This window comes from Chamaea fasciata, unplaced genomic scaffold, assembly GCF_029207755.1.
Source record: "Chamaea fasciata isolate MVZ Bird 193981 ecotype frontalis unplaced genomic scaffold, bChaFas1.0.hap1 SCAF_1, whole genome shotgun sequence".
Classification (NCBI taxonomy): Eukaryota; Metazoa; Chordata; class Aves; order Passeriformes; family Sylviidae; genus Chamaea; species Chamaea fasciata.
In genome coordinates this window covers 143,854,328-143,870,579 of record NW_027094086.1, presented here as the reverse complement: position 1 = coordinate 143,870,579, position 16,252 = coordinate 143,854,328, and the positions used below count along the sequence as shown (strand labels likewise).

Here is a 16,252-nt window from a genome sequence, read left to right as displayed (position 1 = left end):
AAAAACTTAATTTAAAACATCCTTTTTGATCCTATAATATTCTAATCTAGTTAACAAAACCAACAGACTTCCCTTAGTTCTCTCTTCATTGAATGATTTCTATTAACTTCACAGAAGTTAACAAAATATTTAAGCAACAAACAAATCCAAACCCACCCAGTTACGACCATGTTTCCAAATCCAACTCATCCAATCTAAGTATAAGTACACGAGAAAAGGATTTTGATATTCCTCAGCTAAGAAACTATTTGTGGTGCTTCAGCTAAATGCTAAAACAAACCAACAAATCTCTACAAGAACAATGTTGTATATTTTCACAGACAGGAATCATTACCCTACCTTCACTTTCTTTTTTAAAAATAGCACATGCCATTCTTTTACAAAGAAGTAAAATATTAATATCTATTAATAGTTTAATTAGTGGTTTCCTTTGTGAATAATTCCAGTAAAGGTAACTCATAACAGATTTACTCATATAGGGAACACTGTTACTTAATATACTTTTGCAATGGTGGCAAACATTTTAACAACATTACCTATGAACAATATTACCAGGCCTAACTGTAAAAAACAATTAAGCAGAAAAAAGAAATTCATTATCCTTTCAATGAAAAAAAGTAAGATGTAATAACCAGATATTCCAGAACAAAAGGCAAGACATATCATGGGACATACAGCAACAAGCTACAGCAGCTAGCACCGTGCCTGTGCTACAAACAGGGCTCAGACTGTCCTGGGAGTCATGAAGATGATTAAGGGACTGGGGCATGATGTCATGAGAGATACCCAATACCTTCATTATTTTTGTGCCCCTTCACTGGACTTATTCCAGCACGTCCCTGTCTCTGTTGTACTGGGGAGCCCCACACTGCACTCCAGATGTGTCTCACCAGTGCTGTGGAGAAAGGAAAAATCTCCCTCAGCCAGCTGGCAACACTTCTCCTAATGCAGCCCAGGATGCTGTTGGCCTCCTTTGCCACAAGAGCACATTTCTGACTTCTCTTCCTCTTTCTGTCCAGCTGAACAGCCTGTATCTTCTTCAGCAAAGCTGCTTTCCAGCCAGTCAGCCCCCAACCCATCCTGAGAGACAGGGTTACTGCTTTCTAGGCGCAAGACTTTACATTTCTGTTTGTTGAACTTTATGAGATTCCTGCTGGCACATTTCTCCAGCTTGTCAAAGCTCCTCTAAATAGCAGTACACCCATCAGGGGTATCAAGCACTCCTTCCAGTTTTAAGCAAGCAAACTTGCTGAGAGCACACTCTGCCCCACCATCCAGGACAGCCATGAATTTGGTTCGGTTCCAGTATTTCCCCCAGGATAAGCCACTACTGACTGTCCTCCGGCTAAACTTCATGTTGCTGACCACAACTCATTGAGCCTGAAGAGTTTAGCCACTTTTCAACCAAGCTGTCCATTTATCTGCTCTGTACTTAGTTTACCTACGAGGATGTTGCAGAAGAGTGTCAAAAGCTTTACTGAAGACAAGCTAAGCTGTATCCATAGTTCTTAGTTCATATCCATTCTTCCCTCATCCAAGCCAGCCTTCTGATCACAGAAGGTTATTGGCTTGGTTAACCATGATTTCCTGTTCATGACTCCCTCCTGGCTACTCCCAATCACTTTCTTTTCTCTTCACCCTTACCAGCAGGACCGAGATCACCACTTGAGCCCCTGTGCCCCTGAACTGACTCCAGAGGCATGCTGGAGTCACATTTCATGCTTTCCAGGTTCCTCTGGAGGTGGTGTTGATCCCCACACAGAAGAGCAGAAGTGGGTATAGTCTGAGGTCAGATAAGCTTTAACAGTTGATAATATGCTGAAACTGAGGTCCAGGCAATCATAAATCTCATGAGAAAACAGGTCAGGATGGCACATGGGGCCAGGAGTCTCTCAGTAGTGACCACTTCCCCCTTTCTCCTGGTGCTTCAGTGCAGTCCAGGCTCTGCTGGCTTGGATGCTCCCAGACCCTCCTCTGCTACAATGGCCCCAAATCTGTTCCACAGCTGCAAATTTGCAGATGGGGTAGGAGTCATCTTCTTTGTGGCAGAAAATTTCCATCTTTCCCCACCATGGAATAAATCGACCCAGTAGTTTCTCTAGAAAGTCAGAGTTCCTGTTCCAGACGTCCCCTCCCTACAGAGCCACGCTGTGTGAGGGAAACTAAATTCAGACTAAGCCATTTACCTGCTCATATACATTTCTTATGCACGAAAGCAGACCGTAAGAATCTAGAGTGAAAAAACTCTTCAGCAGTTCTACAGAGAATGCTGATTTTATTGATTGATTCCTTCTTTAGGTGAAAGCACAAATCTATCACTGGCTGCAGGACCACTTTGTATTGAATGCCTTTTTTAAAGTACCTCATTTACAACTAGTTTTGCCCACTTTCTAATAGAACACTAGCAGGATTATTTTAGTGAGAAAAGGTTAATGCTCATGTATTTATGGAATACTACCAAGGCTAAATGGCAGTAATACCTTTCGGAAGAGAGTAAGTTCTTAGCTACAACCCATACTGTATATGGAACAGTCTTTTAATATTTTTTTTTTGAGGTGCTGTAATTTTATTTTCTACATGATTATCAACTTAAAGTTATGAGGATTTTAATTTCCAAATGTAAAAAAAAAAACCTTGTTGAAAATAATTTGTTATAAAATGGGTTTTTTTACATCGGTATGTAAGCTTTAGTTGTAAAGTTCTACAAAAACAAACTATGAGCTAGAGCACAAAACATTTACATTCAGGAAAACTAAGATAATTTCAGTACATTCTTCTTTGAAAATTAATTGTGCAAACTATTAGTGTATGTTCTCAAATCTCCTCATCTTAAATCTGAAAAAAAAAGTTAAGAAATAACTAATTGAACTAGGATGAAAATTCTAACTTTGTGTAAATAATTTCAGTTTGATACTACTTCCTCAATCATGCAAACCCACAGATGTTCAAGTAATATAGCAAACAAGTAGCTTGGTAGGAGCTGATAAGACTAACCACAATCTGAGTATTCAGACTAATTCTCTTGTTCTAATCACAAGTTTTGTCTGTACATTATGAGACACTTTAAGAATCTATGCAGTCTACCAAGCTTTTGGAAGAAGTAATTTTATACTGTTTTTAAGACAAAGAACCTAGTTTATTATTTATTTTTTCTTGATTCATAGGCAAAATAGAAGCAAATGGACATCATAAATACATTCCAAAAGTGGTCCCTATCCTGGGGTGTTCATACCTGCTTAACATTTTTACATAATGTTTTCAGATTAAATAGCAAATGACAAAATATTTGCATTTCCTTTTGCTTTCATTTTTTGTTTAGTGTATTGCATACAGCAATTAACACAGCAAGTCCTGTGCTGTCTCCTAAATAGACTTCACTGAATAAATGCATTGAGCAACACAATGCATGTTGAAATTCAACATTGAGAAACATCTCCTGTACGGGACTGAAACGTTTATCACAGTTGTTTCTGTATTAACTGCCACAGCCCAAAAGAAAACCAAGAACAACCCAAGAGATGCCACTGAGAAGAGACACTTTGCATTGATGTGACTAAAAAGCATTTCAAAAGGTTGCAACACAGCATATGAAACACAAACAGGGCCTATGGTACAACCTCACTGTCAATATTTTGATTATTAAATACCTTTGCTAAAAAACAAGCCTACCCATTCATTCCATCATCAGTCCTTACAGCATGAAGCGTGGAAGAACAATTACACAAAAACCCCGAGATTTGTGCTACTAAAAGTGGTCATTTAGACAAGAAATACAATTAGCCCATATAATATCAGAAATTCTCTTCATCCACTTAATGTACAGGAATAAAGACAAAGACCAATTTCAGAAAAGTTAAAGACAAATCCTCTTCCATTTGAAGCTGAAGCTCAGAAATTAAAAACCATTACTACAGCTAAGAACTTTACAGGATTATTAGAAAAGCTTTGCAAATAAATCTTACGCCATTAAATGTTTTAGAAGGAATACAAGCCTTCAAACTCCTGGCAAAATTAAGCTTTTACTGTCGGGGACTTGAAGGTAAGTTCTCTTTCCAGATTAAGTTTGTTCCGTTTGCCCACCACAGAGCTTCGTTTCCTGTTCTACCAGCAGCACCCAGCAGTGACACACACACTCTAATCTTAGTCTGCAGGTATCAGGGAGAAATGTGGTTTTTGTTTTCTTCTATCATGTTTTTTTTTTAGTGTTCTGTCTCCCCCTGCCATCACCCCAACACTCCTTTCAATAAAGTTGTTTCAAGTCCACACTTGGTTTCCAAACATAATCTAACCAGCAGTAGGTACACTCCTAGCAACTTAAGAACTTTCCAGAAGGCAACTCACAAAAAAATCCTTATACCTGCAGAAGTACAGAAATAACACTGACAGCAGAGACACACACAGCAGTGAGAAGAAAGGAGGCAAAGTATTTCTTCACAGGCAGGAGGGAGCCCCCCAGCCACAGTCCAGCAAAACAACAAGGGGTTTTCATTCTCTATTTTGGCCACTGCCATGCCATCACGACTTGCTGGAGTAGAAGAGGACCCCCTAAGATGTGGTTCTGACAGAAGTTACAGCAATGATGCCATCACAACTAACAGAAGAGTCCTATGGAGAACAAGGGAGCAAGCAAAGGTCTGCCAGCTGATGAATCTTTTATGACGCACCAAATCTAAAAACTTTCCGTATTTAAAAATTAGCTTAACAATTTCATTTCCTTTCACGACTTCAAGCAATGCATAATTCTCTTAGTTTAGCTAAATTCTGGGAATGCCAGCTGGTTCTCTGCAGCAGAGCTAACAGGGCACTGGAAAAACTACATGCAGGATTTGTCACTAAATGAAATTCTGCCAGAAGCCAGAAACGATGGTGTCTTTCCACAACACTGCAACTGAGAAAGATGATGTGCCTTGCAGATCTACCAACCAGCTCACTGGACAAAGGCAAGATTCCAGACACCAGTTACACTTTCCAATGAAGTAGTCTGTGTGTCTAGTTACTCAAACCTCTTACAGTTCTTCCTCTGCTCAGAGAAGTGAAAACAAATTTTGTTATCTCCCTGAAAACCAAGAAATTCATATCTTACCAAAGCTCCATACTGAGAACTAATGCAACACATACATTGGAAGAGGTGAAAAAATAGAATTAAAAAAATTATTTTAAAAGCCTCTCAAGCCAATACAAAAAGGCAGGCTAAAAACTAATGAGCATCTCCATACACATTGGGTGCTCTCAAGACCCTAGAAACCTTTACAAAGTGAAAAATACATACTGGAATGTAGAACACGCAGGGCCATAAACAAAGCTCACAGAATACAAAAGGCGCCCTCTAAACACTGCCAACCTTGTGGCTTGATTTGGCTGCCATAAGCAATACTAAATCTCAGAAGAGAAGCCACAGAGTATTTTAAAATGCTGATTAACAACTTCCTGCTAAACAAGTTATGGAAGTGTAAGACTTTTGTAGGAAAACTTAGGCTCTACTACCGGCCACGAGGATACAATTCCATGGGATAAGGTGTGATTCTTCTCAGGAATGTGTTACAAGGAGGGGACTAACATGCCCCCCCTGGCCTCATGAATGGCCATACAGAGACATGGTACAATTTGTTTGTTAGTAGAGCAAAGCCCATCGCCACCTACAGTACTGAAGTGCTGGCATTGTTGTAATAATCTAACATGTAACATTATCCAGTGTACCTCCCAGGAAATATATAATAAACTCAACCTTTCAAACAATACTACAGAGAGTAGGTGCTGTAGTTTTCCCACTGGTTGCTATAGGAAACATTGCATATCTCTGCACAGAAATGGTGTTTAAAAGTTTCTCAGTTGTAACTCTCTGAAAATTTAAATGAGACAATTGCTATTGAGCTAAGATGTATACTTGAGGGGGTAGAAGACACAGCAGGCCAGTGACCAGAAGGATTACAGTTGACTTTGCACAAATCCAGTGCACCTGCTGTTCTCCATAGTGTCAGCTACTCACAGCTTCATTCAAGCCAATTCTCTCCACATTCTCTACTCCTTCCTACCCTTCTACCAGTCTGCATTTTGGCTCACACCCTCACACCAGTCTTGACACTCTCCTGACTTTAGTGAGCTGGCTCAGGCAACTAAAACACATTTGTACTGGGCACTTCTTATGGTGTTTAATATCCTGCCAGCTCACGTCCCTTAGCCAGCTTCCTCCAGCAGCAGAAGTTTCAGCACTGGTGTGGGAGGGCACAGGGAGAAAAGAATAAGGTACTGTGGAAAAATCAACTGTTACGGCCCTTAAAACATCCCATAAGCTACGAAAATCTAAAGTCACGGAGGAAAAAATGTAAGTTATAGCAAATTATAAGTAAATCATTCACTTCCTAAGCAACAAGATTAATTCTTAACAAATATTATTCTGACAGTAGCTGTGCATCAGCATTTATCCAGGTGTTCCACAAACCTGACAGTCCCATATGTTCTAGAGGCATTCTATACATTCTACAAAACCACTTTGTTTATTTCCAGCCCATTTCACTGGGACTCATTATGGCTGCAGGCACTCCTTTTTGAGTCTAATTTTCATAAGGACTTATAATTTTGAAAGTTCAATCCAGTCAGTTTTCCAAAGGCAGACAATATTAAATGAAATTAAATCTATATAAAAATTAATCAAAATTACAGGAAAGAACTAATCTGAAAAGTGAGTAGAAGGAGAGTAGTACTCAAGTCAGCAAGTGGAAGGCAAAACTGTGAATCTGAAAATGAGAGCTTTGGAAGAGCTGCCCATTTTTCCTGGAAGATATCCTGTTTTCAAGCCATTGTTCTTTTTAGAACAATAGTATTTTTATGTGTTTGTCTTATTGGGAGGGTTTTGGCTTTTATTAAGAGAAAACAGTTGGGTTAGGACACACCCTCAATTCTGAGTGTGCCACTGAACAAGCTTTTGAAAATTACCCTTTTACAGTACAACTACTAGCCACATAAACTTCTATAACTGAACCAGAAATCAAAATAACTATGCACTGATTTCTGCTAAAAGTAAAACAAGAACTAAAACTTTGAGAATCAATTATCTGGTAAATACACATAACCTTAATACAGTGAGAAATACGCAAAGAACCTCACAAATCCTGACTGTTAATCCAGTGCTACCTTTTCTCTAGCATTAACACTCAGATTTAAAAGACTACTTCAAACATTAGAATGCATATATCTCCCTCCCTTGAAATGTCCTACCTATTCCGGCTTATTTTGTAAGCTGATGAAACTTTTTAGCACCTACTTCACAATAATAACAACAAAATACAGTATATAGGAAGTTGCACAAGATGTAAGAACTCTTGAAAGATCAAGAACTTAATGCATTACTCAGAAATATGAGAGTGGTAAATTCATAGGCCATGTTGCCTTTTATAGTCATTAAATCCAGCAAACAGATGATACAGGGCAAGAGGAATTGTTGCCAGTTACTTTAGACTGGAAAATATGAGAACAAAATCTAACGTTAGCTGCCAGCTAATTCCTCTTCTCTTCTAACAAAAACATTTTAAAAAAGCTTTCTTTGGCTCCAGCCACTTGCTCTCTAGTAAGAGAACAGAATTTGGTTCTTGCTATAAAAAGCATTATTTTACATTTTTCTACACAAGTTAGAAAAATAAACACTGAGAAAACACACTGTGGTGGGGAGAGAAGCCTGCTTGGAAAAAGCCAAACAGCCATGGATAACTGTCAAAGTTATGGGCTATCTCAGGTTATTTTTTGAACCAATTCACCCTTAGGTTTGCTTGGACCTTGACCACTACTTTACTTTTTAAATGAAAGGAGGGTGAAAAACACTTCTAATATTTTTGTAACTGAATACTTCCGGCGACGGCTTGACTTTTTAGTCCAAGATGATACTCCACTCTACTTCTCATCCTTTTTTTGTCCCACTAATAGAGTGTCAGGGGGTAGGACAAAAGACAAAATTACTATGGGCAAAGTATTTCCCAAAGTTCAGAAACTCTGACCAGTTCAGAAACTGACCCCAAATGAGAAGTGTTTCACTTGCTATGTTTTCAGTTTCTTCTCTCAGGTGCTAGTTGTCCTAGTTAAGCACTTTGCAAATGCACCACACTTAGAAAAGAGTGGGCACAGGTACCAGAGTTAAAATCTACTGCAGAAGGCTCTGGGAGTACCAGAAGTGGAAGGTTTGGATACCTCCTTCCAGAGCAAGACACTGGCAAGCAGAGCAGAGCCAGGAACTGCTTCTAAGGATTCCTGCTGCTGATCTCTCCCTCCCTACCACTGCCAGCTTTCCTTCCTCTCCCCTACAAGGCACCAAACAGAAGCATCTGCAGGAGGTACCCCAGGGCAGCAATCCAGACATACTGGATCAGGTCATGGCTCTAGCACAGTGTGTGTCAGACTGGCTCCTGCAGAAGGACTGTACAAAAACAGAACTGAAACAGACAATCCAAACCACATCTAGACAATGGACAAACATTATTCCTGAAGGAAAAAAAAAAGGCAACGCTTTTCTCCCTGCTCCTCTAAACCAGAATGTTTGCATTTAACTTGTTTATTGGATGGTCCCTGGAATGAGCTGGGGACTGTACTGAGTATGGAAATTGTTTACGAGAGAATTAAACAGCAAAACGATATCAGAGAGTATGCTAACAATTACATAGTGCAAACCGGCAGAAGACAGCATTCAATCCTTTTCAGGGCCATGCTTACTTTGTTAGGATAAACATGAAGATTAACAGTTGTCCTACACTCACTGCTCAGCCAGAGATCAAAAATGAGGTGAAATTTAGGCAGACATCTCCTAACGTTCAGGCTCACTTCAGAATCTGTGGAAATCCAAACTTGGTTCATCCTAATGTACTTCCTCAACTCTTTCCAAATAAGAGCAACGATGTTTTATCAGTTTTGCATGAACTAAATCACTTTTACAAAAACACTGACTAAACTGGGCACAAAATACTTCCAAATTCTTGTATATTTTACTAAGATTTATGTCTCCATTCCTTCTACCCAAGCACACATGGTTTCTCTAGACAGATGAAGCAAGCCACACAAATAACTCAAGTATCTGAAGTTTTTTCCTAGGCCATACACTAACACCTAAAACCAAACCTACCTTTTCAACATGATTGCAAAAATTTATTATCGGACATTTCTTCAAAGGAACTGTATCACAAGAATGTAGGTTCTTTGAAGAAAGCAACAACATACCTCCTAAAGCTGTTGAAGAATTCACTCTCACCCCCCAAGCCTATATCAACTTTTCAAACTTTTTCAGAGTTTCAGACTGCTGATGAAACCAAGAGGACCAATTTGAGATGCTTCAAAGTGCCTAAACCCATACACTTGTAATTTGTGACCTGCCAGTCTGAAATTGTTGAACCTTGACATAGTAAGTTTCAATGTTTAATTAGCACATATTCAAGGAAAGCTTGCAGTGGAAAATATACTTTCAAGTAAGAGATGGAAACAATTAATTTCTTTAAAGAAGTCTGTGGAGCGTAAGAATTTCCACGCTGTTCACATTTTCTGCTAAGCTCTTACAGATACTTATTAAAAGCAGTACCAAACTTCGAATTGCTGAGACTGCCTCACACACACATACACAACATCAAAGAATTTTCCACCAGCCAAGTGCAATGTGTATTACGTTATCCTTTATGCTTTTATTAAAAAAGATCTGTTGAAGTGCCGTGCCTAAAACTGAAGGCCTTTGAGGGCTGTCCTCTTGTTTACACATTCCAGTTTGGCGGTATCATTTTCATACCAGAAAGACCTTGTTATCTCACCTTTGTTTAACTGTTATTCCTGCCCAAACATGCGCTTTGGCTTAACACATTTTCCAGCTGAATTCTCTGACCTTCTCTCTGCTTTCCTCTTTTGCTAGCATCATGATCATTTTGAATTCCAACTCCATCTCACATGTGCTGCATCCACCCTCACACTTGGGTCACTGGTAAATGCAATGGAAATTGCCCACTTCCTATCTAGGACAACAACCTCACAGTAGGTGGGTAATTTCCCATTCTAATTTTAATTTGCGCTAACACCAGCACTAGTTTTCTTAACAATTTTGCACAGATTTTGTGAAATTTTAAGTTAGATCATGCTTACCTACAGAATGCCATGAGAACAGCAACAAAAGGTTTTTTACAATCAGTCTAGATGGTATCTACTGATCTTTCCTTACTCAGAAGACTTGTAAGAAAAGTTTGACAGCTTTGACAAAACACACTTCCAAATTCCAAGGCAATTATTAGCCATCTTGGTTCCTGCTAGCATTCATAAAATTTTTCCAGTGCTTATCTATCAAAGTTCAGCCAAACAGCAGTGATTTCCCAAACTCTTTTTCTTGCTCCATCATTTTCTAACTGCCGTCAATAACACTCTAAAAAAAGTCGAAAGGGAGATAAAAGTGCTTACTGGTTTCCTAAGGAAAAAAAGAGATAATGCTCCAATTAGGGGCATGTCTCCAATTAGTGGTTCCAGGATAACCCTCATGGTGCCATGGATCTGTGAAAGGGGAAGAAAAAAAGACAATGAAATTGACTGAAATTGATTCAAGTTTTAAATAAAATTTATTTGCTGTAAATGCTCACTCACACCTTTAATTCATTAAATCCTTGTTTACGGATTATTTATATATATTTATATAAATTCTTTCTTTATATGTCATCCAAACCCAACAACATTCATACATGCACTTAACAGCTGTGCTTAAAAAATTCATTACATTTATCATGCAGTGCCATGCTGGTGGTAATTTCTTAAAAGTGTGAAGTAGATTATTTCTACAGCTCCATGTAAGCAAGTGTGACACAAGAAGCACAGTGGCATCCACAGGTACCAGAGCAAGAGCAGGTAAATGCTTATAGGTGTGTCAAGACACACAAGCAAAAGAGCAAATTCTGCTCCTTAGCCAGAGATCTGTTATCAGAAAGTTAAGGAATCCTCAGAAACAATATAAGAAGGCAAGGCTTCTAATAGTAATTGCATCTAAACCAGTAATTCTATGTGACAGATATTACATGAAATAAAATTTTAAGCTCCGTGGTGCCTTTATAAACTGACACATCACTTGAACACATGACACATCCCATTGGCTTGATGTGAAATTATCTCCAGCTTTTCCCATAGTAAATGTTGTATATTTGTTCTACAACTTAAAGGATTTTTTAAAAGTCATTTACTGAAACTTTAATGCAGTATCAGTACTATTCGAATGAGAAAAAATAGTAAGCTAAAAAACTACACGATTACTGTTGTTTGCTGATAGATTATTTCATCAGAAAATAGTGATTTAGTGATATGAAAATCAAAAGAAAAAAGCTGATTTTCACCTGTATACTTTTCACACCAGCTCTGCAGAAGTATCTCTTGATCTCCAAATCAATTTCACAGTTTCCAACAAAACTAAACCAAGAAAGAAAGTATACATTTCATTTTTATGGACTCAATTGCAATAAACTGTTAGTTCTGTTTTGCACTGTCATGACAACATATTTTGTGTTTCAGTGTACACACAAAAAATGCACGCTGAAATATTAGAACATAAAACAATGTCAGTTTGCTAAAACATCCCCTTCAAAACATTGTCACTGTCATCAAATTCACTCAAATTAATACCTAGGTCTGCTACCATCTCCAGAAGGATGCATAATAGGAAACAAGCATGAGGCCCTACTTTGGGGAAATAATGGACACAGAATTCATACTCCATTTCAGGAAAGCTCTCCACAGATCTCATTGATTGTAAATGTACCCAAATCCACTCTCATCTAACATAATCATGAGAAGCACTAGACAGAGATGGTGGTTATGCTAAAAATGAAACTTGTCTGAAATATTCATAGACTTGCAAAGCCAGTCGTATTTAGAATTTCAATAAGCAGGGCATGCAGAGCTGAATGATCTTCTAAGCAAGTTTTAAGCCAAACACAGTTGAGCCCTTTCTGAAGGGAGAGAAGGCAGGAAGCAAATTAGAGAACATATTAAAAACTATGCAAATTTTTCCCTGAACAGTTCTTGCATCCCATTTTTGGGGATGCAAGGTCAAGCGATTGAAATTTTCCAGATGCTGCCCTGTATTTCAGATTTGTCAAAGTTGGTAAAAAGAAGTCCCATCTGTTTTGTCCATGCTACAAGGCTACAGTATTATTCACACACAACTCAGGCTTGAACATTTAGCTGCTTTCCCTGAAGTTTCATGCAGGTCAAGCACGTACCAGCAGAACTGAGCAACCTTTTTGTCTCAAGAGCTGGTACTGCTGTGAGACACATTGGTTCTGAAAACAAACTAATTTTGAGACTCAACAAAGAATTCAGAATGCAAGCTTAAGACTCTGATTTAGCACAGAATTGGTGAATGATTCTAGAGAATTAGAGCTAAAAGCAAAACCCAATAGGTTGAACACCATGCTCCAGGTAGGGAGAGATGAACTGATGAGGACACTGCCTAAGACAGAGGCTGTAACAGAAGGACAAATGAAATCTGAAGAGCTTTCTTAACAGACTATGCAGGTAAAGAAAATGGAAGAAGTAACCAAGTGGGTTGGAGATGAGCCAGATACTGCTGAAAGGAGCGGGAAATCGTTTCCTCTTCAGGGCATCCTGTTTCAGGTTCTGCAGCAGAGCCCAGCTTTCTGCACATCAGTTCCTCGGACCTGGCCTTACAGTGGAACACTGTTAGTTGTGTTTGGAAGTATGAAACAATCTTATTGCAAAAATGTTCGGGGAATTGTGAACAAAATGGAACTGCTCTTTTCACTGGCCATTGTAGGCTCAAGTCACTATAAAATAAATTACTCTTACAGTAAGAGCAGACCAGCAGGATTGCTGTTCCCACCCCTGAGCCTGACGGCCACAAAGCACTACCAAAAGAAAAAAAAGGTGAGAGCTGCTGCATTCCACATATCCATTATCCAAATCATCCATATCCTCCTCTGCTCTGTGTGCTGTCTTTGGGATTTCAACAAATGCAAATCTAATCAATCCCTTAAAGAGAAATAAACAATAGTACCAAGGCTTTCCTGTAAACATCCATCACTGGAATCTATTTTTGACTATTCAAAAGATAACACTATGCAGAATCTTCTTTGTTCAATGGCCAGTTTGGGGAACTGGAAGACAACAACATGATGGGGTCTATGTCAAAGGAAGGTGACAGTTGCTTTCCTTGGAAAGAATGTAGTGTGACTGTACAGTTTAAAAATAGGTATGTAACTTTTAATACACAATTTAAAGCTAAGTAATTTCTATTTTTAACCTATCTAACTATATATAGAGATAGTAGAGATATATATAAATACACTCCCACATATATATATATATATAATTGCATAACAACATGAGACAGAGAAGCAAGGTCAATTAAAACCTGCAACTGAAACCTCAATCTCAGCACTCAGCAGCATCAGAACTATTTGTGTTATGAAGGCTGGGAAGCAATATGCTTGTTTGAAAATCCATAACAACATGATGACAAACTGAAATAAAAATAGTAACAAACTGCATTTGAGGGGACTAAGTCAACAACATTTAACTTTATAATAAAGCTAAATATGGTTTTATCCCCTAAGATATTTGGCTGGGTCCATTAACAGTCAATGCCTACACAATTCCACTGTAATATACCATACAACTTGAAAGCTCATTTAGTACTCAAATTCTATACATTCAGATCATAATATCCCAGAAATATTTATGATCCCTTTAAGGTACAGAACACCGAGACAGATTACAGGTTAATGAGGACACTCTTGTCAGAATATTAACAGCAGCTGTACTGAATCAAAAGAGAAACATGGTGTGGTTGTTGTAGGCCATGGAATATACCCAGAAGAAAAAGTAAAAAGGTTATGGCAAAAATATTTCCTACATTACAGTGATATGTGGTTCTATACACTGGACTATCTTAATTGTTTTTAGAAAGTCTTTAGGCCCTATTCTTACATCTGTCTTCTGCCACTATAACGTAGTGAGTCTCCCCATTCAAGTATTGCACATTTGCAAAAATCTGCCATGTGTTTCAATCTGCAGCCTAAAACTCTTTCAATTATTTTGTGTCATGAGAAGCTGAAAAAACTCAGGCTATTAACAACTACTTCTTCAACTTCTCAATCTTTTTTTGCTTTCTTTGCTACAGTTCATGTTTAAATTGACTGAGTTTATCTTGTTTTCTGTTGATCCATATCCTTTACCCAAGTATTTACTACATTCACTTTAGCAAATATAAGATTACTTTTTATTAACAATTTATTTAGATTTTATCTTTATTTGCTCAACTGGTTGAAATTTTTCCCTTGCCTGTATTTGTCAACAAGAACTAGACTTTTAAACTGTAATGAGTTTTGATATTTCTTTAACATAAACTCCACAGTAAGAGAAAAGTATAGCATTCCCTTCACAAATACGGTCCTCAAACCGAACCTTTAAATACATTCTCCAGTGAGTGCATTATGGATTAGCTATTCAAGGTACTTAGAGTGAAGTTCTTATTTGGATCCTGAGTGAGGCACAAAACCTGTTCCGAAGAGTTCTAAAAAATACTCTGCAGCAATGATCATAATGCGCTCAATATCCTTGCAGAAACAATGGAAACTAAACCAAAACACACTCCTTTTGCAATTAAAATTAAAAGCAGACAAAAAACCACCCCAAACTCAAAACTCTAGAGTTTTGGAGACACATTGAAATGACTTAAATGCACTAAGGAAGATCCAAAGCAAATGTACACATCCCACCACATACAACTGACAGCAGAAAGGGCTAAAAGAAGCCACAACAGTGAAACCACAAGATAAAAGGGGATTCTTAAAAGAATTAATGTACTTCAAACTGAAAAAAATATAAATAAAATCTTTCCTTCCTTCCCTCACCACACACCCCACAGGGCTTGGCTTCCTACAACTATTCTTATGAATGTTTAGAGAGATTGTTTGAGAGGGCCCTCTCAACTGTATTTAGAGAATGAAGGGTTTATAGAAAGCTCCTAACTTTAAACCTAGAAATAAATTAAAATTACGACTACCTAACCGGACATTAAAATCTACAGGAATAAATACTCCAAAGGATGGACTTCTCTCCAGCAGTGAGACTGCTCCTTATAATCTTGCAAAAATGCAATAAAGACATAATTTAGGGTGGGTATCTGTATTTAACTCTGTATCCAAATGTACCAAGGGACACTTATTCTTCCTGTTAGGACTAAGACAATCCCAGTGATAAGACTCTCTGAGGATATATAAATCAAACTATTAAAAAGCAAACAACAACATCAAACAGTAACAACTGGTACAGGGGGCCGGGGGGGGGGGGCTCTCTGTCTTAAACTTGCATACTAAAAGCCTTTGAAAAAGAGCCCTTTCTGAATGAGGTGCCAAGGACAAGTCTTAAATATGAAACAGGACTTCCTTTGATGATGGTTTTGTCTAAGCCTTAATTCCTAGAAGCTGTGATAGTCACTCCAGAGCTCTCGTTTCCATTTTCTTCCTGGAAGTCTGTGCCACCAGCAGTACGGACAGGCTGTTGGGCTCAACAGACATCCAGCTGACCCAGCACTGTCACTGTTAACTTAAACCACTTCAAGGAATTTATTTCAGCCTTTTAGACTGGATTCTATTGCAGCAATCTACCACTTCTCTAAGGAGGCTGAAAGGTAATACAATGAGACATATGGGTAAAGATTTCCTTCAGGTCTTTGTAACAGGACATTATTCCTGAAATTTCTGTACAAATCTACTGGCCTCTTTACTTCTATCTACTTCATGAGGATGAGCAGAAATTTAAAAAAATAAATAAATACTAGATTTACTCTGTCTTCCTATGAATAGTTCTGCCATAAAGGGAAGAAGCAGTCTTGGAAGAGAAACAACTTCCCAAAAAACAATTTCTATGGACTGTTTGGTAAGACAAGATTGTTTTCCTGAGGGCTTATCTCTGAAGAGGCGAGGCTGCTCTCCCAGCTGCTGTCCAAAGTGGCAACAAAGAGAAAAACTGAAGGAAGTTGCTACATTGGGGCTAACACATTCATCCAGTGAAATAAGTTCTCAAGAGTCAATCCTGCTGTATTTTGTCCAGCTCCACCAATCCCTGATTTGGACAGCTGTGTTTTTCCTACAGGAATAAAGTGATTCAATTCTGTAAAGAATGGGCTCTGCTCACAGATGTAGCCCCCACCTGCTCTGGAACCCAGGGAAGGAGACAGCAGCCTTTTCTCCTATCACACTGGGGCCTGCCCAGCTCTGCCAAAGTATCAAAGGCTTCA

General features: G+C 38.4%; 1 protein-coding gene across 1 annotated transcript in view; it reads right to left on the bottom strand.

The window, feature by feature from the left end:
- Nucleotides 1-16,252, bottom strand: part of ESYT2 (extended synaptotagmin 2) — an 81,646-nt gene that overhangs the window by 30,739 nt on the left and 34,655 nt on the right. The window contains 2 exon segments of the mRNA XM_066200686.1: nt 10,411-10,500; nt 11,328-11,400. Coding sequence (XP_066056783.1) covers nt 10,411-10,500; nt 11,328-11,400 — 163 coding nt within the window.